General features: G+C 44.4%; 1 protein-coding gene across 10 annotated transcripts in view; it reads right to left on the reverse strand.

Moving 5' to 3' along the window:
• The window catches only part of erc1b (ELKS/RAB6-interacting/CAST family member 1b), a 147,486-nt gene extending 134,759 nt beyond the window's left edge, over nucleotides 1-12,727 (reverse strand). For 6 of the 10 annotated variants that reach the window (XM_023810375.2, XM_023810374.2, XM_023810372.2 and 3 more), the window contains exons 1-2: nucleotides 12,516-12,727; nucleotides 1,011-2,004 (exon numbers count right to left, since the gene is read on the reverse strand). In XM_023810375.2, the coding sequence (XP_023666143.1) occupies nucleotides 1,011-1,691 (681 nt within the window). In that variant the 5' untranslated portion in view covers nucleotides 1,692-2,004; nucleotides 12,516-12,727. Of the gene's footprint in view, nucleotides 1-1,010; nucleotides 2,005-7,393; nucleotides 7,480-12,515 lie in introns of those variants that run through there. The other 4 variants (XM_023810376.2, XM_072710121.1, XM_072710120.1 and 1 more) reach the window with 2 other exon arrangements.
• Between the last annotated feature and the right edge of the window lie 419 nt (nucleotides 12,728-13,146).

Consider the following 13,146-nt stretch of genomic DNA (forward strand, 5'->3'; position numbering starts at 1 on the left):
AAGAGGAGGAGAAACAAACCGGAGCCACCTGCCTCAAACCAGGCAGCTGGTTATAATAGGTGCCCCTCAAATGCAAAGTCATACACATTTAAATTGGGCTTTGCTGTTCCTGCACACATTAATATATGACCACCACTCAAGGAGAAGGTCTTGCTGGAGGGGTGGGTGGGGGGTTAAAAACTGGCATTTTATATGCAGAGCAACCCATGTCACCCCCACCCAGTCTGAGAAAAAGAACCTAGAGATCTTAAAGGCCAACATGCAGAGGTAATACTAAGACCATCTGGTACTGCCCAACACTTCAGCGCACAGGGGGGTCCGTCTCTAAGTTCTCTCTGTGTGGCACCCCCCCGATCCCACCACTGGCATGGCCTGCACAGAAAACGCTAATATTCTGTCGATAAAGACACCACAAATGAGGGCCTCCAAAAACATAATGACTCTCACTCATCATCACATCATTATAAAGGAATGGAAATGTGGATGTGAAAAGCAGCATTATCCTAAACCAGCCCAAACTCTACACAACAGAGGGAGAAACCTGTCAAATCAATTTTAAGCATGCTGAGCATTTTGCTCAATGCGTTTAAAAATGTCTCATGTTCTGCTGAAATAGAGCTCAGACTGTATCAGCCCCATGACTTCGTACCACCTTTTAACAACGAGTCTATCAGGTGCCATATCTGGAGCAACCAGACAAATGGCTCTTTTAATCTGAAAGCATCAGTCTACAGTGAATCAAGGCAGTTATTAATAATATCCACTCGCCAACCTCCAAAACCCTTGCTGGCTATGGTAGCCGCTAATGGTGTAGTTTAAACATTGTCATCATGGCAGGAGAAATGGACAGTACCACAAGGATGGTAGATTCTGTGCTTTTATGGTTAAAAAGGATCCATCAAACTGTTTCCCAGAAAATATAAAAAACAAACTGCCAAGTCAAACCTCTCCACACTGTCCATGCCCCCCCCCCCCCCCACCCCACCCCCACCCTGGCCTGCGTCTCTCACCTGGGTCTCCTCCTGAATCACTCGGTATTGTTCCTTCCACACGGCCATCTTCGAGACCTCGTCCTTCCGCAGGGAACGCTCTTTCTTCAGCTCGGGGCTCCAGAAGGTCTTGATGGAGTTCATGGAGGAGCTCAGCTTGCTCTCCTTCATGTCCACCTCCTTGCGCAGCAGCTCGTTCTCCCGCAGGACTTCCTTGAGCTGCGCCTGCAGGTCCATGATGGTATTGTCCCGCGCCTGGCGCAGCGAGTGAGGCACCGTGGACGCCAGGCCCGAGGGCATGTGGTGGTCCCCGAACGCTATGGCGTCGCTAGGACCGGCACTGGGTGGTGCTGCCATTGCGATGTTGGGGCTGCTGCCCATGACCGCACCACGGACTCCGTAGGGGAGCCGACCACCGGAGCGGCCCAGCGTCATGGTGCTTTTGGGTTGGTCAGGAGGTGCCACTACAACCTCGTTGTCACTAAGGTACATGGGGCCTGAGGCAGCATATGCTGCGTTCAGCGACTGAATGTTCTCCATAGAGAGCGTCTTACCTCCAGAGCCTCCCGCGCCCCCACCGCTGCCACCCGTGCTGTTGGTGCGCCTGTGCCCCAGACGGGGTGAGCGAGGCAGCCGTGGAGAACGCCCAGGGCTCTGGTTGTTGCCCTCCATTTTGCCCACGGAGCGGGCACTGCCATACATGATGCCGGGTTAGGCCAACACCTCTCACACACAAAAGAACCAAGACCAAATCCCTCCAAAGAAACACTTTTGCCCTTTAAATATTTTTTTTATTATTCTCCTGTCTGAGACCTAATGACAAAAAAAAAACTTAAAACGCAAAAGAAAAAGAGCAATTATTTCCTTAAATTTTTCATGTGCTGAGAGGACCTTCTTTGGTGAAGCAGTACTTCTTTTGGCGGAAGTCTAGGAGCTTGGATCTGTGCTGAAAAGCCACGTCAATTACAGGGTTCAGTCACTCCATCGCTCCCAAATGCGGAACAGCACATCCAACCTACAGAGGAGGAAAGAACAAAAACAAAATAAGAGTGGAAGAAAGCTGCGCTCAAACACCTGCCAAAAGACAACCTCATAAACAGGAATCCCCGCTTTATATGGTGGCCCAGCTGGTGGGTTATAAACTGACAGTTTGATCAGAGTCCAAAGAGCCCCCCTCCCCCTCTTTGCAGGAATTCTACCCCTCCTTGTCGTCTAAGAGAGCCACCAATGCAGTAATAGGTTCTGTCACTACACTGTGCATTCACCTTTTTCAGAAGTCAGAGCGTCAAAGGCTCTCTGTTAGCACTTAAAATGCTAGAAGATGAATAAACCACCCCCACCCCACCCCCAGCCTGACAGCCATCGAGGAGTTTCTGCTGTCCTGGGCACTCAGCATCCCCCCCCCCCCCCCCATCATGTCGAAGCTAATCGGAGCGAGCAGGCAGGGAGCACCACAGGGTTCTACTTGGATTCATCCCACACAACCACAGAGAGGCCACACACATACAAAAACACTCCTGACACAACTCCGAAAACATACACGCACCCGCACACAGAGATATACCACCCAATACGGGCAAACTCCACACAGACTCACCTCAAACCTTGACTCCTGACAACACCCCTGCAACCAACCCTTACCCCAAAGATGACATGTGGCCCACACACACAGTGCCAGGGTAGAGAGGAAGGATAAGAGAAGCCAGAAAGGCCATGTGTCCAGCCAAAGACGTTCCCAAGGAGAATGTACATGGATGGCTACTCAACACCCCATTACATAATGACCTGTTCGGCTGACTTACTTCCACTTGGCAGATGATTCTCTATATGCATACACTCACTCATTCCTTTAGTCAAGTTCCCCATCGCTTCTCTACTCACTCGCTCTTTCTTTCCCTCAGGCTGCTTCCCTTTTCACTCACTCTCCCTTTGATTTACTCACATGCCCAATCGCACCCTGTTTTCTCACACTCACCTGGCCCTAGCCCTCATCCAACACAGTTATAAACCGGCTGTCACACTTCTGTGCTGTGAGAGACAGACCTAGAGCACACGGCCTAACCTCCAGATTAAAGGGTGGTGAAGACGTGACCACCAGCGGCACATGGATTTAGATGTTGCACTGGAGGAGGTTGCAGATTAGGGAGCAGATTGACGACAAGGGTTTCCCATTACACTTTTGGAGACACCCACCCAAACAAAATTACATAAACAGGCAATGACAAACGTGTGGGTGTTTACCGCGAAAGGCTTGCATCTCCTAATATCACTATTAACACATTTCCTACAGGTTTTTCTCTTTTTATACTGCACAACATGATTATCCACATTATTCACAGCAAGCCACTGTGCCTGGGAGTAGGAATAGCATAGAAAGGACTCGCAGGACACCCTGAGTTGCAGCAGATGCCGGGTAAATATATTAACCAGAATTTTTGTATGTAAAACACGTAAGTTTAAATATAGGAGTCATGTCAAACTGACCTCGAAATGACCCAGCCCTGGTTTAATAGTTACTTTTCCACTGTAATATAAAGCCACCAAAAAACACATGGTCTACTTGCAACATGTCTACCAATAATAATATTTCATTTGTGAGTACTGGAGGAATACTGCCAATAGTCAACTGTGTCTGCAAACAGCATTACTCTGACAAACACGCACACATACATTTCCACAAACATCTCATTATAAACAGCACACTGCCGCTTTACTGAAAGATCAGCCCAGAAATTCTCCCACAATGCTCTGCAACAGGAAGTAGACTGCAAATTTGTTGCACACTGCACAAAACCCCACCCTAACTGTGACGCAGTTACAATGTCTGAATGAAAATCCACTGGCAGCAAATATGCAGCTTACAGGAGCCACACGTTGTCATCGCTATGGAAATGGGGCTTCCTGTCCTGCATGCTAGCCATTACAAAAATCAATATTGCCCTAGCCATATATGTGCATTACACAATGCACCAGGTATCTAATAACAGCCGGACGCTGCCTGGCTATTTATATAAACAAATTTAGACTTGAGTATTTGAGACACAGTGAAACTAAAGTAGTATATGAGCTTTCACTGATACACCTCTACTATAGAGCCAATATAAAGATGAAGGCATCACCAACATACAATAATCAACAGGTCCAGCAGGCCTCTGCAGGCAGACAAGGGCTACAGGCCACCAATACACACTAATCGTCTCAGTTAAACGATGCCCGGCCACAGCTGCAAATCGAGCCTCACTGACTGCATCACCACCACCGCAAGATGTCCCCACAGGAACTGCAGAGACTGCCGGCCCCCCAGTACTGAAACCAATACAATCAGGACAGAGAAATTAAGCAAACAGAAAATAGCAGGGAGGACTTCAGAGAGAAACAATTAAGATTGCAGTCTGAGCGTTTAAAGTACGAATTCACTAACACGCAAATAAGCTCATCAGCTTGCGCTTTCCGATTGATATGGAAGTCAAAGTACAAGATTAGCTCTTTATTCCAGTGCGTTTATTCAAAAACGAACCCTGAGTTAGCCTTCTGGTGAAAACCTAAAAAGGCATTAAAGTTGAACAACCCAGTAGACTGTCCCCAGTGATACTGCAGCTCTCTGGATTGTGTTCAACATGAACAGGCTACCAGGAGTTCAGGCAAGCAGTGAACTGAGGGCAGGACAGGTGGGAGCACCCCAGTATTTGCAGAAATTTAACAAATATATAGATTGGCTGAGATGCTCCATGGACGGTTTTCATAACCAAAGCTGTGGTACAAGATACAGTAAATTTTTGGAGAACAGTACAAAGTCATGCTGCTTTTTACTGATTTACAGCTTATTTGTATATGCTCTGTTTTTTCCACAAATACACATTTAATGACCAGATAAAGATCTAAAATTTTTAAAGCAGTTTAACTAAAGATGGGCGATATGGCAAAAAAAATCATCCCGATATTTTTTCCTGTATTGACCGATATCGATAATTATCAATATTACAGTTTCACAATGCTGTTCCATATAATAATGTAATAATCAAAATAATAATAAAAATAACCCTATTCTGAAAAATAGAATGAATACATTGAAATATTAGTAAACAAATACTTATTTTCCAACAAATTTTACTGTTTACATACAAAATTCCCTTAAAATTATAAAAGGTTATTGATATAAGTATTCAAAGAAACATAGCTCAAATGAACAAAACCATATAATAATGTAACAATGTGCAAAACTGTACAATATTGCAAATATGTTAAAGGGCAAACATAAAATAAAGCAGGACAGAACTGACTGCAACAAGTATCTTCCTGTATTCTTGGTCTCTTAACTTTTTAAAATTCTGAGGTAGAAAAATATCTAAACCAAACAAAAAACAATTATTCAAAAAAATGTCAAATCATGGTTAGATTTTTTTGTCCGGTGCTGCAAAACGCCATCATGTCACATGGTACAAAATCCTCGCGAGAGCAAGACGACTTGAGACAGACCGTGCAGCACAAACTGAAACCGCCTCCGTGACGACACAACTTTGCCCTTATTGGCTGAAGATTTTAGTCACACGCATGACATTTGTATCCCAGGAAGTTCCAATGCGTTATCTGCACGTAAAGCAGTGAGAACTGGTTTTCAGTTCATTTACCTGGTAAAATAAAATTTAAATAAAATTACATAAATGCTCTATCAGTACACGTAAGTTAGTGGTTTATTTATTGTTAGTTACTGTAATGTTGTGCTGCTTTATTTGTTTAATCGTCCAGTCTGTGAAGAAGGCATTCAAGTAAGAATTGCATTGTACTCTGTACATGACAATAACAACGTTGAATCCTTGAAATACGTGTATTTGATCTTTGCATGCATGCAGGTGATATTTGTATAGATTTATCTACACCCTTCTGGCAGTGCTGCCATTGCAGTCAGGTCTCACAGACTAGGAGGAGTAGAAGTTGTCCGACTTGGCTGCAGTCAGTTTATACTCCACCCCTGCAGCCGCTGGCATATCGCACTCCACGTCGCGTCAGCTGCAGACAGACCAAAGCCCAAGTCGAACACACCCATTGCTTCTTTATGGGAGGATGGGCAAAATTACAACGTCGTCGGTGATTGGCTGTTGTGCTGGCTTTCAGTAAACCTCTGCTCGATAGGCCATCGATTTGTCTGTCTCAGCGCATTCTCTAAAACGGAGCAAACTTGGTTGATCGAGTTTTATAGTCTGTGTGTATCATCGTGATTGTCCTCATTTTTTATCGATAAAAAAATCGAGATCGTTTTATCGCCCAGCACTATCTTTAACTGATCCGATTGATAACTTTAAACTATTTTTGGCAGCTAAATCTTAGGCATTGTATTGTACATTGCAGGTGTTTGAAAGTGAGCCCATAGTTTCACCATCAAAGGATGTACTGATTTTAAAGATGAGGCACTCTGCTGAACAAGGTTCTCTCACAGTTCCTCATTTCCCCTAATTTTCAGTGAGCAATTATCTAATCATAGGTCTGTTCTTCTGCACAACATCCATGTAAGCAGTGAAGACTAACACAAACCACTTCATCCAGCCTGCGGTATAATTTGCTTGAAAAACTAAAACAAACTAAACAAAGTAATTTCAGTCTCAAAACATCTGATTCTTAATCCGAGACTCTACATTCGTGCAATACTGAATGAAAGTTGAATATAATTAGGCATAAGAACAACCAAGAACCTTGACCTACACTCAACACTTCCCCAGGTACCCCAGACTGTTTGGGATATACTTTTACTGCCCTTCTGTCACCAGGGAAATGCCACAGGGTGACATCTTTCTTTATATGCTTGAAAAGACTTTGCCTCACATGACAGGCTTCAACAACAAACCCACTGTTTGCATATTACTTCAAAAACAATTAAAGATAAAATAATCCATCTGACATTCTAAACATGATTGTCAATTAATAAAAACCAGAAAAATCAATCCACCTGTATGGACACCCATCTAAAACTATTCACCTTTAAAAAAAAATAAAAAATTAAGCCTCTAAATAGTTCTGCATCAGTGTGCTCTACTATCACATCATACATTTCACTCAGCGGAAGTACATTAAAAAAAAACAGTCATACCATGTAAATATCTTCCATGTGTAGGTAGGAAAGTGTAACAGATGTATATGATTGCAGGATCATCACTCAGGAGCACAATCTGCCCGCAGCCATTTTCCCTGGCAAAGCTCCTTGTTTAGTGAGAGTGCATATATTGATTCTGTTGAAATGAACCATACCCCACTGCTAGAAGGTTCCAGGGGCCAGGCGGAACACAGCAGGGCCTAAAGGTTTCCTTCTCCTCAAAGCACAAGCTGAACGCGGCACATCTAACACACACAATGCTGAGAAACCCATGCACACTCAACCCATGCAGACTGGAAGCTATGCTTACTGATCTCACCTGACCAGCACTTGTGTCAAAACCCGGCTTTCGATAACTCTTGTATTGCCCATCTTCCCTGTGATCTTTAACACATCATTTGCTCACAGCCAGTGGATTAAAAAAGTATGAATAACACCAGGTTATAGTCAGTTGCTATGCAACTTCATAAAGGCTGAATGGGAGGAAACACATTAGTGCATTAGTGACAATTTTAAATCCCATCTCAGGCCAATCTGACAATACACAAAAAATAAAATTACATGGTGTCTCTGTACAAACATTCTGTGCAAGTCCTACAAATAAGACATTTCGGTTTCACAGCTTCCATTTCTGTCATTAAAGCACATTTAATAATGTCACAGTTCATGAGCAGGGGAGGGTCACAGACTAAATAACCATTTTCTGGCAGAGCTGGTACACACTGATCTCTGTTCTGCTTTCCTGGGTGGCTATAAAGTCAACCCCTTCAGTGGGGCCGCAGTCTTGGAATAGCGGAGTCAGAGAGGTGCCATCCAGCCTGCTGCTGTAATTCCAGCCCATTAAACCAGGACAAAATGCACCCTGGAAACAAAAAAAGACTTCCACTGCCACAGCCGAAAAAAGAACAATTTAATTAATGATATGACTAAATTATCAGGACATTCTTAAACCTTAATAGGAAAATAATCCCGTCAAGAGGTCCAGCAAATTCCCTTGTCACTCCAAAGTATATAACTTGTTACATACACTAATATTGGATTGCTATCTGTATGTACATACCTGCATGCGAGTACTATGCACTGACTCAATTACAAGCAGAAATAACAGGGTCAGCAAAATGTGTCAAGATCACTTGAAACCTAACCTCGCTTGAATTGTTCTGCAGTGAGGCAGAATGGTGGAGGGACTAGGTCACTCCAGGTTTTGTATTGTGTATTTTTATTCTCCTGACACTGAACAATTCTGTTGTCGCAACAATTTCCCACAGTATTCCTGGAAGTTGATGATCCCATCGCTGCTCCTTGGAAAGTCCATCTGAAGCCATCACTTCAGCATCGCAAGCTGCCACTTCACTCAGCATGTCCTCCTAAAACACTGCGATGAAGACCACAAGAACGAACCTGTCCCGCTGGTCATTAAGGAACAGCACTAACTGCAAACAAGCCTGTCATCTGACAGTGTCAGTCAGGTGTCAAACTAGGTTCCCAAGCCTAGTGTTAATGTATAACACGCAAGACATGTTTACACGTCACTGTTTTTTTTTTATCTTTACTTAGCCTATAGTCACATTTCTATAACAAGAAACCAAGTGAGAAATTGTTATACAGTAAAATGAGGAATGCAGGTGTATCAGTGTGCGAGTGTCTACAATGAGAAGTGGGTGATGGTGGGAAAACGTAAAAGTGGAGGGCGGAGAAGCTGCATTCCGAAAGATGTTTCTCACATTCCATTGTTGCAACAAGTATTCTAACATTAGCATCATAAATGACAGGCAGGGCAGAAATAACCAGGGTCTCTGCTGGCAGGCTGTGCTAATGATAGGTGGGGGTGCGCACACACACACACACACACACACACTTATGTATGTAACACGCAAGCTGAAAAAAACATATTTCCCCTATTCATTTCATGTTGTGTTCCAAGGTGATGGAACAGTCCACTCATATTGATGCCTTGTTTTCTATCTTTTTTTTAAACTGTTGACCGAGTGCCCAGATGGATGTACTGAAAGGATCCTGCAAATAGCAACTCAAAGAACTATATCCAGGTACTGTCAGAGGACACTTAGGTATGTAAAAGCTGGGGTAGAAGCAGTGTATGATCATTCAGCCTGGCTGCCTGCCACTCTAAAGGCAACATCTGAACTGTTTCTAAAACTCTACTGTTGAAAACTGACTGAAAAGGCCACATATGGAGATAAAGTGGGGTAGTCTAGCCTCAACTGTGTTTGTGCAAAGTGGAATCACAAAGCATCAATCCACTGACTGGCCTAAATGGACCAGCCCAGGGTCACTAATACAGCCGAGTTCTCAACAAAAATCCCACCAGCTAAAATCCAATGCAGAAAGTCCACGATATACTTGTCTCTCTCTGCCTGCTTGCATTTTTGTTTATATATTTGGGAGAGAGTGCTTTCATGATGGAGCGTCTTCTGGAGATGGCCAGAAGCATGGTACTCCTTCTTAAACTGCACAGCCCTGACGCTCATTGTGATCTGCCCTACTTTCATATTTTGAATATTTTTTAGGAGACTCCTACACTCATACACAGGAGACGGATTTCAGAAAAGACAAAAACCTGCTAGTTTACTCGCCCTCTCAGAAGACAGACCCCTGAGGCCCTGGCCCCGTCAAGGACTGAAGCCTCAGGAGCTGAATGGGGGTCGCCTGAGGACAGAAACACGCTTCTGATAGGCTTTAAAGGAAGGCCAGTCCTGCCCCCCCACACGTGAGAGAACCACTAGGCAGGGTTAGAAACATCAATCCCTTCAGCAGCATTTGAGCATTCCCACCTTGCCTCTTCATGAGGCAGGTTGAGCACCAGGTGTTCCAAAGCATTTCTGGGTGGGGTTTGGAGCCTGCAGATAAAAATGATGCATGGGGGTGGGGTGGGGTGGGGCCCCAACACCCAGGACAACTTTACTGCCACTCAGCACCAATGATATTAGCCTAACAGTATACAGCTTGACACCTGCTCATCATTCCTTGTTTGCTATTTATATTCACTTGTTCATCATTCTTTAATATAGATCTCAATCCTTCTTCATAACATTGCAGGAAAAGTAGAACCAGCATCCAATGCAAACATATACTTTTGTCTGAAGAAATACAGTTATTTCTACCACTTAAAATGTTTCAGGCATGCAGGAAACAAAACCAAGTGAAGGTTTCAATTAAAGACAGAATTTTTTATGAAAAATTAACATTCATTTTTAATAGGTTTGGTACACAGTTGTCTAACAGGAGCTAAACAAAAATATTTTAAACATGTATTTATTTGACATTTACCTGATGCTGATCCAAAGTGACAAACAGCAGAGGTTTTACGATTTATGAGAGTTACTTGGGATTTGAACCCACAACTGTTGCTTTGTTAAAACTTTGCTATACTTGGTGAGCCACAAGAGATAAACAGGCAACCATGACGTGGAATCTCAAATGTGCACCTAAAACATGGAGGTGGTGACACTGCCTTCACTCCTATTAGCAAGATGGAACAAGAGCAGCACACCAAGAAGAACAGGGCTGCCTAACAGGTCTGCCATCACACCACAACTCTCAGACGCCTATCAAATCAGACGAGGTGCAAAGTAGCAACTTAATTTCAGTGTAGAGAGGCTGGATCTGGGTGGACATCTCACAAGGGTTAAAACCCCTGAGGATCTTCCTCGTGTTCAAGCATGACTTGACGTGTTTTGCCCAAGAATAACTTCTCTTGGCTTCTGCATGTAAAAGAAACTGCTGCTATCTTTGAAAAGCACTGCAACCAGAAGAGAAGCCAGAGAATGCTATTCCCTACATGAGGACCTTAGTGGAGCACTGAGACACAACTGACAAACCCACATGCCTTGTGACCGACCAACGGCACGATTACTCATGCTTTCATTCTATCGCATTGGTTCGTTTTTAACAACTAGGCTGTCAGGCACACAGAAAACATACTGATCTGGATCAATAAGCATCCTGATCAAATTTCTATTTAAACTGATTGTGAGAAGTTTGCAGTCATAGACATTGTGGCATGCTCACAGCTAGCGAAACAGACTATTTCACGATAAACCCTATTTCTTCTAAATCTGATCAGAAACATAATTAACCTTTTATATGTATTAAGTTTTTTTTTAATGATTATTTAACAGTGTTTTGAAATGTTTCAAAAATCTTCAGCAAAACAAAACGCCCTTTTGATCATATTTTTGACCAATGTCTCCCAGCTGCAGGCCAAGGTGCGCTGTTCCACGCCCACTGCGTGTATCCATTACCCGAGGCTACCCTGAGTGTCACGGCCGTGATCCGCCACAGCTTTTATCGCCCTCGGCGACAACTATCTGACACAAATGCAAAGACAGATGCAGTCGGACGTCACGTCTCCGGGAAAGAAAAAAAAACCAGAAGCTCGATCGATAGGGAAACTTGTGGAGCCGTAAGGATTACAGTTATTTCCACCATGATCCTGGAGGAACTGCAAGCCTAACGGCAGGCAGGGGTGGAGGGGGAAATCCTCAACGCCGTGCAGCCCCCCCCACCCCCACCCCATCGCCACCGAAAATTACGATTGACACCATTCCTTTCTAAAATAACGTTTAAAATTAGTCCATGGCAATGCGTGTATGTGACTTGGCAATCAAAGAAATCATACTCGTTCATCTGTGATGGGCGGTAACATGTCATCTGGAAGTACTGGGAATAGCGGTGTAAACCAGTTACATTTACACCTAAAACTACTACATTTGAGCGCATAAGGAGAGCTATGCTGTGCCGTTTGGAAAAATAAGAGGTCTTCTTAATCTGTGCTCCATAAAAAAATAAATTACTTCCCATCCCTGATCGTGTTATAAGAGTCTATTCTGAGCTGCTCGTCATGACGAGCTGTGTCCGTCACAGCCCCCCCCCCCCACTACCGTTTTGGTTAGCCTAACTAGTACCACCAACGGTACGGTCACTTTTGCATTTGACAGGGTTTGGTGACTGGCCGAAAGCGTGGCCGGCCATGGGTTGGCCAGCAGCAAGGGCCGGGCGAGCAGGGGTGCCGATCGCCGCGGCCGAATCTGGCTCTCGACCGTCACCCCCGTCTCCTAGGTTTACCGTCGCCCAGTCGGGACGAAAAGGCGGTCAGGCGGCACCCCTTTAGCCCGCTAAGTAGCTAGCGGATTACCTGGTGGAAAACGCCAGTGAAAGGAGACACCCTTCATCGCTTTCGCTCGATACCTCCCCCCCTCACCTCTCCCTTTCCCTTCTCCGATATTCCGCTCAGCACTATGAAGCCCCCCACACACGGTGTGATTACGACATCCACTTCTAGCACACAAGGCGTCTTAAAAAGGCATGTTTTCCAGACAGTTTGAACCGTTAAGCGTGCCCGTCTCCCCCTGCCCAACCGGCGGTCTGACTTCTGCTGAGGAGTACAACGATGAAAATCAGTTTAAAAAGCAGCCGCCTACCTCCTCGCGTATCCCGTCCGACCGGTGTGAGTTACCGCCGCCGCGCCGCATCCGCCGTCAGCAAAGGACCGTTATCTGAGAAAACGTCTTTCAGTAAAATATGACCCTTTAGTGTAACAGTTAGCTAGCTATTTCTCCCCTTTCCACCCTCTCTCCCTGCCCCTGCCAGCACTACTAGCAGCTCCCCAAGCCAGGGCGCTCCGGTGACGTAAGGATCACGAAGCGCGTTCACGCCTCTCACCTCCACAGCCACGCAGGAGTCCCGGTGCACTCCGGACACGCTGCGGCGCCATGCTGAGAAGGTCGCCTTATAATTTAATTTTCGTTTGTATCTAGTATTGTATCTATTGCTATTACGAGTAAACATTATTAATAATATGCTTTTTTGAAATATTAGTAATTCGTACATCTGTAATTTACGTAATACTGTTTCAATCAAATCACATTTTTGTTTTGTTCGTCCGTTATTATGTTACAGGTTTTTCCCACGCTCGTATTGCTTATTTCGTAAGTTGTCACCTCTCAGCATATTGTCTTTGGAAAATAAATATTCTTCATGATGCTTTATAAAATGCAAGATCATTATTGCAAGCGGTTACAGAAAATGGATGGATGGATGGATGAATATTAC

Source organism: Paramormyrops kingsleyae, chromosome 3, assembly GCF_048594095.1.
Source record: "Paramormyrops kingsleyae isolate MSU_618 chromosome 3, PKINGS_0.4, whole genome shotgun sequence".
NCBI lineage: Eukaryota > Metazoa > Chordata > Actinopteri > Osteoglossiformes > Mormyridae > Paramormyrops > Paramormyrops kingsleyae.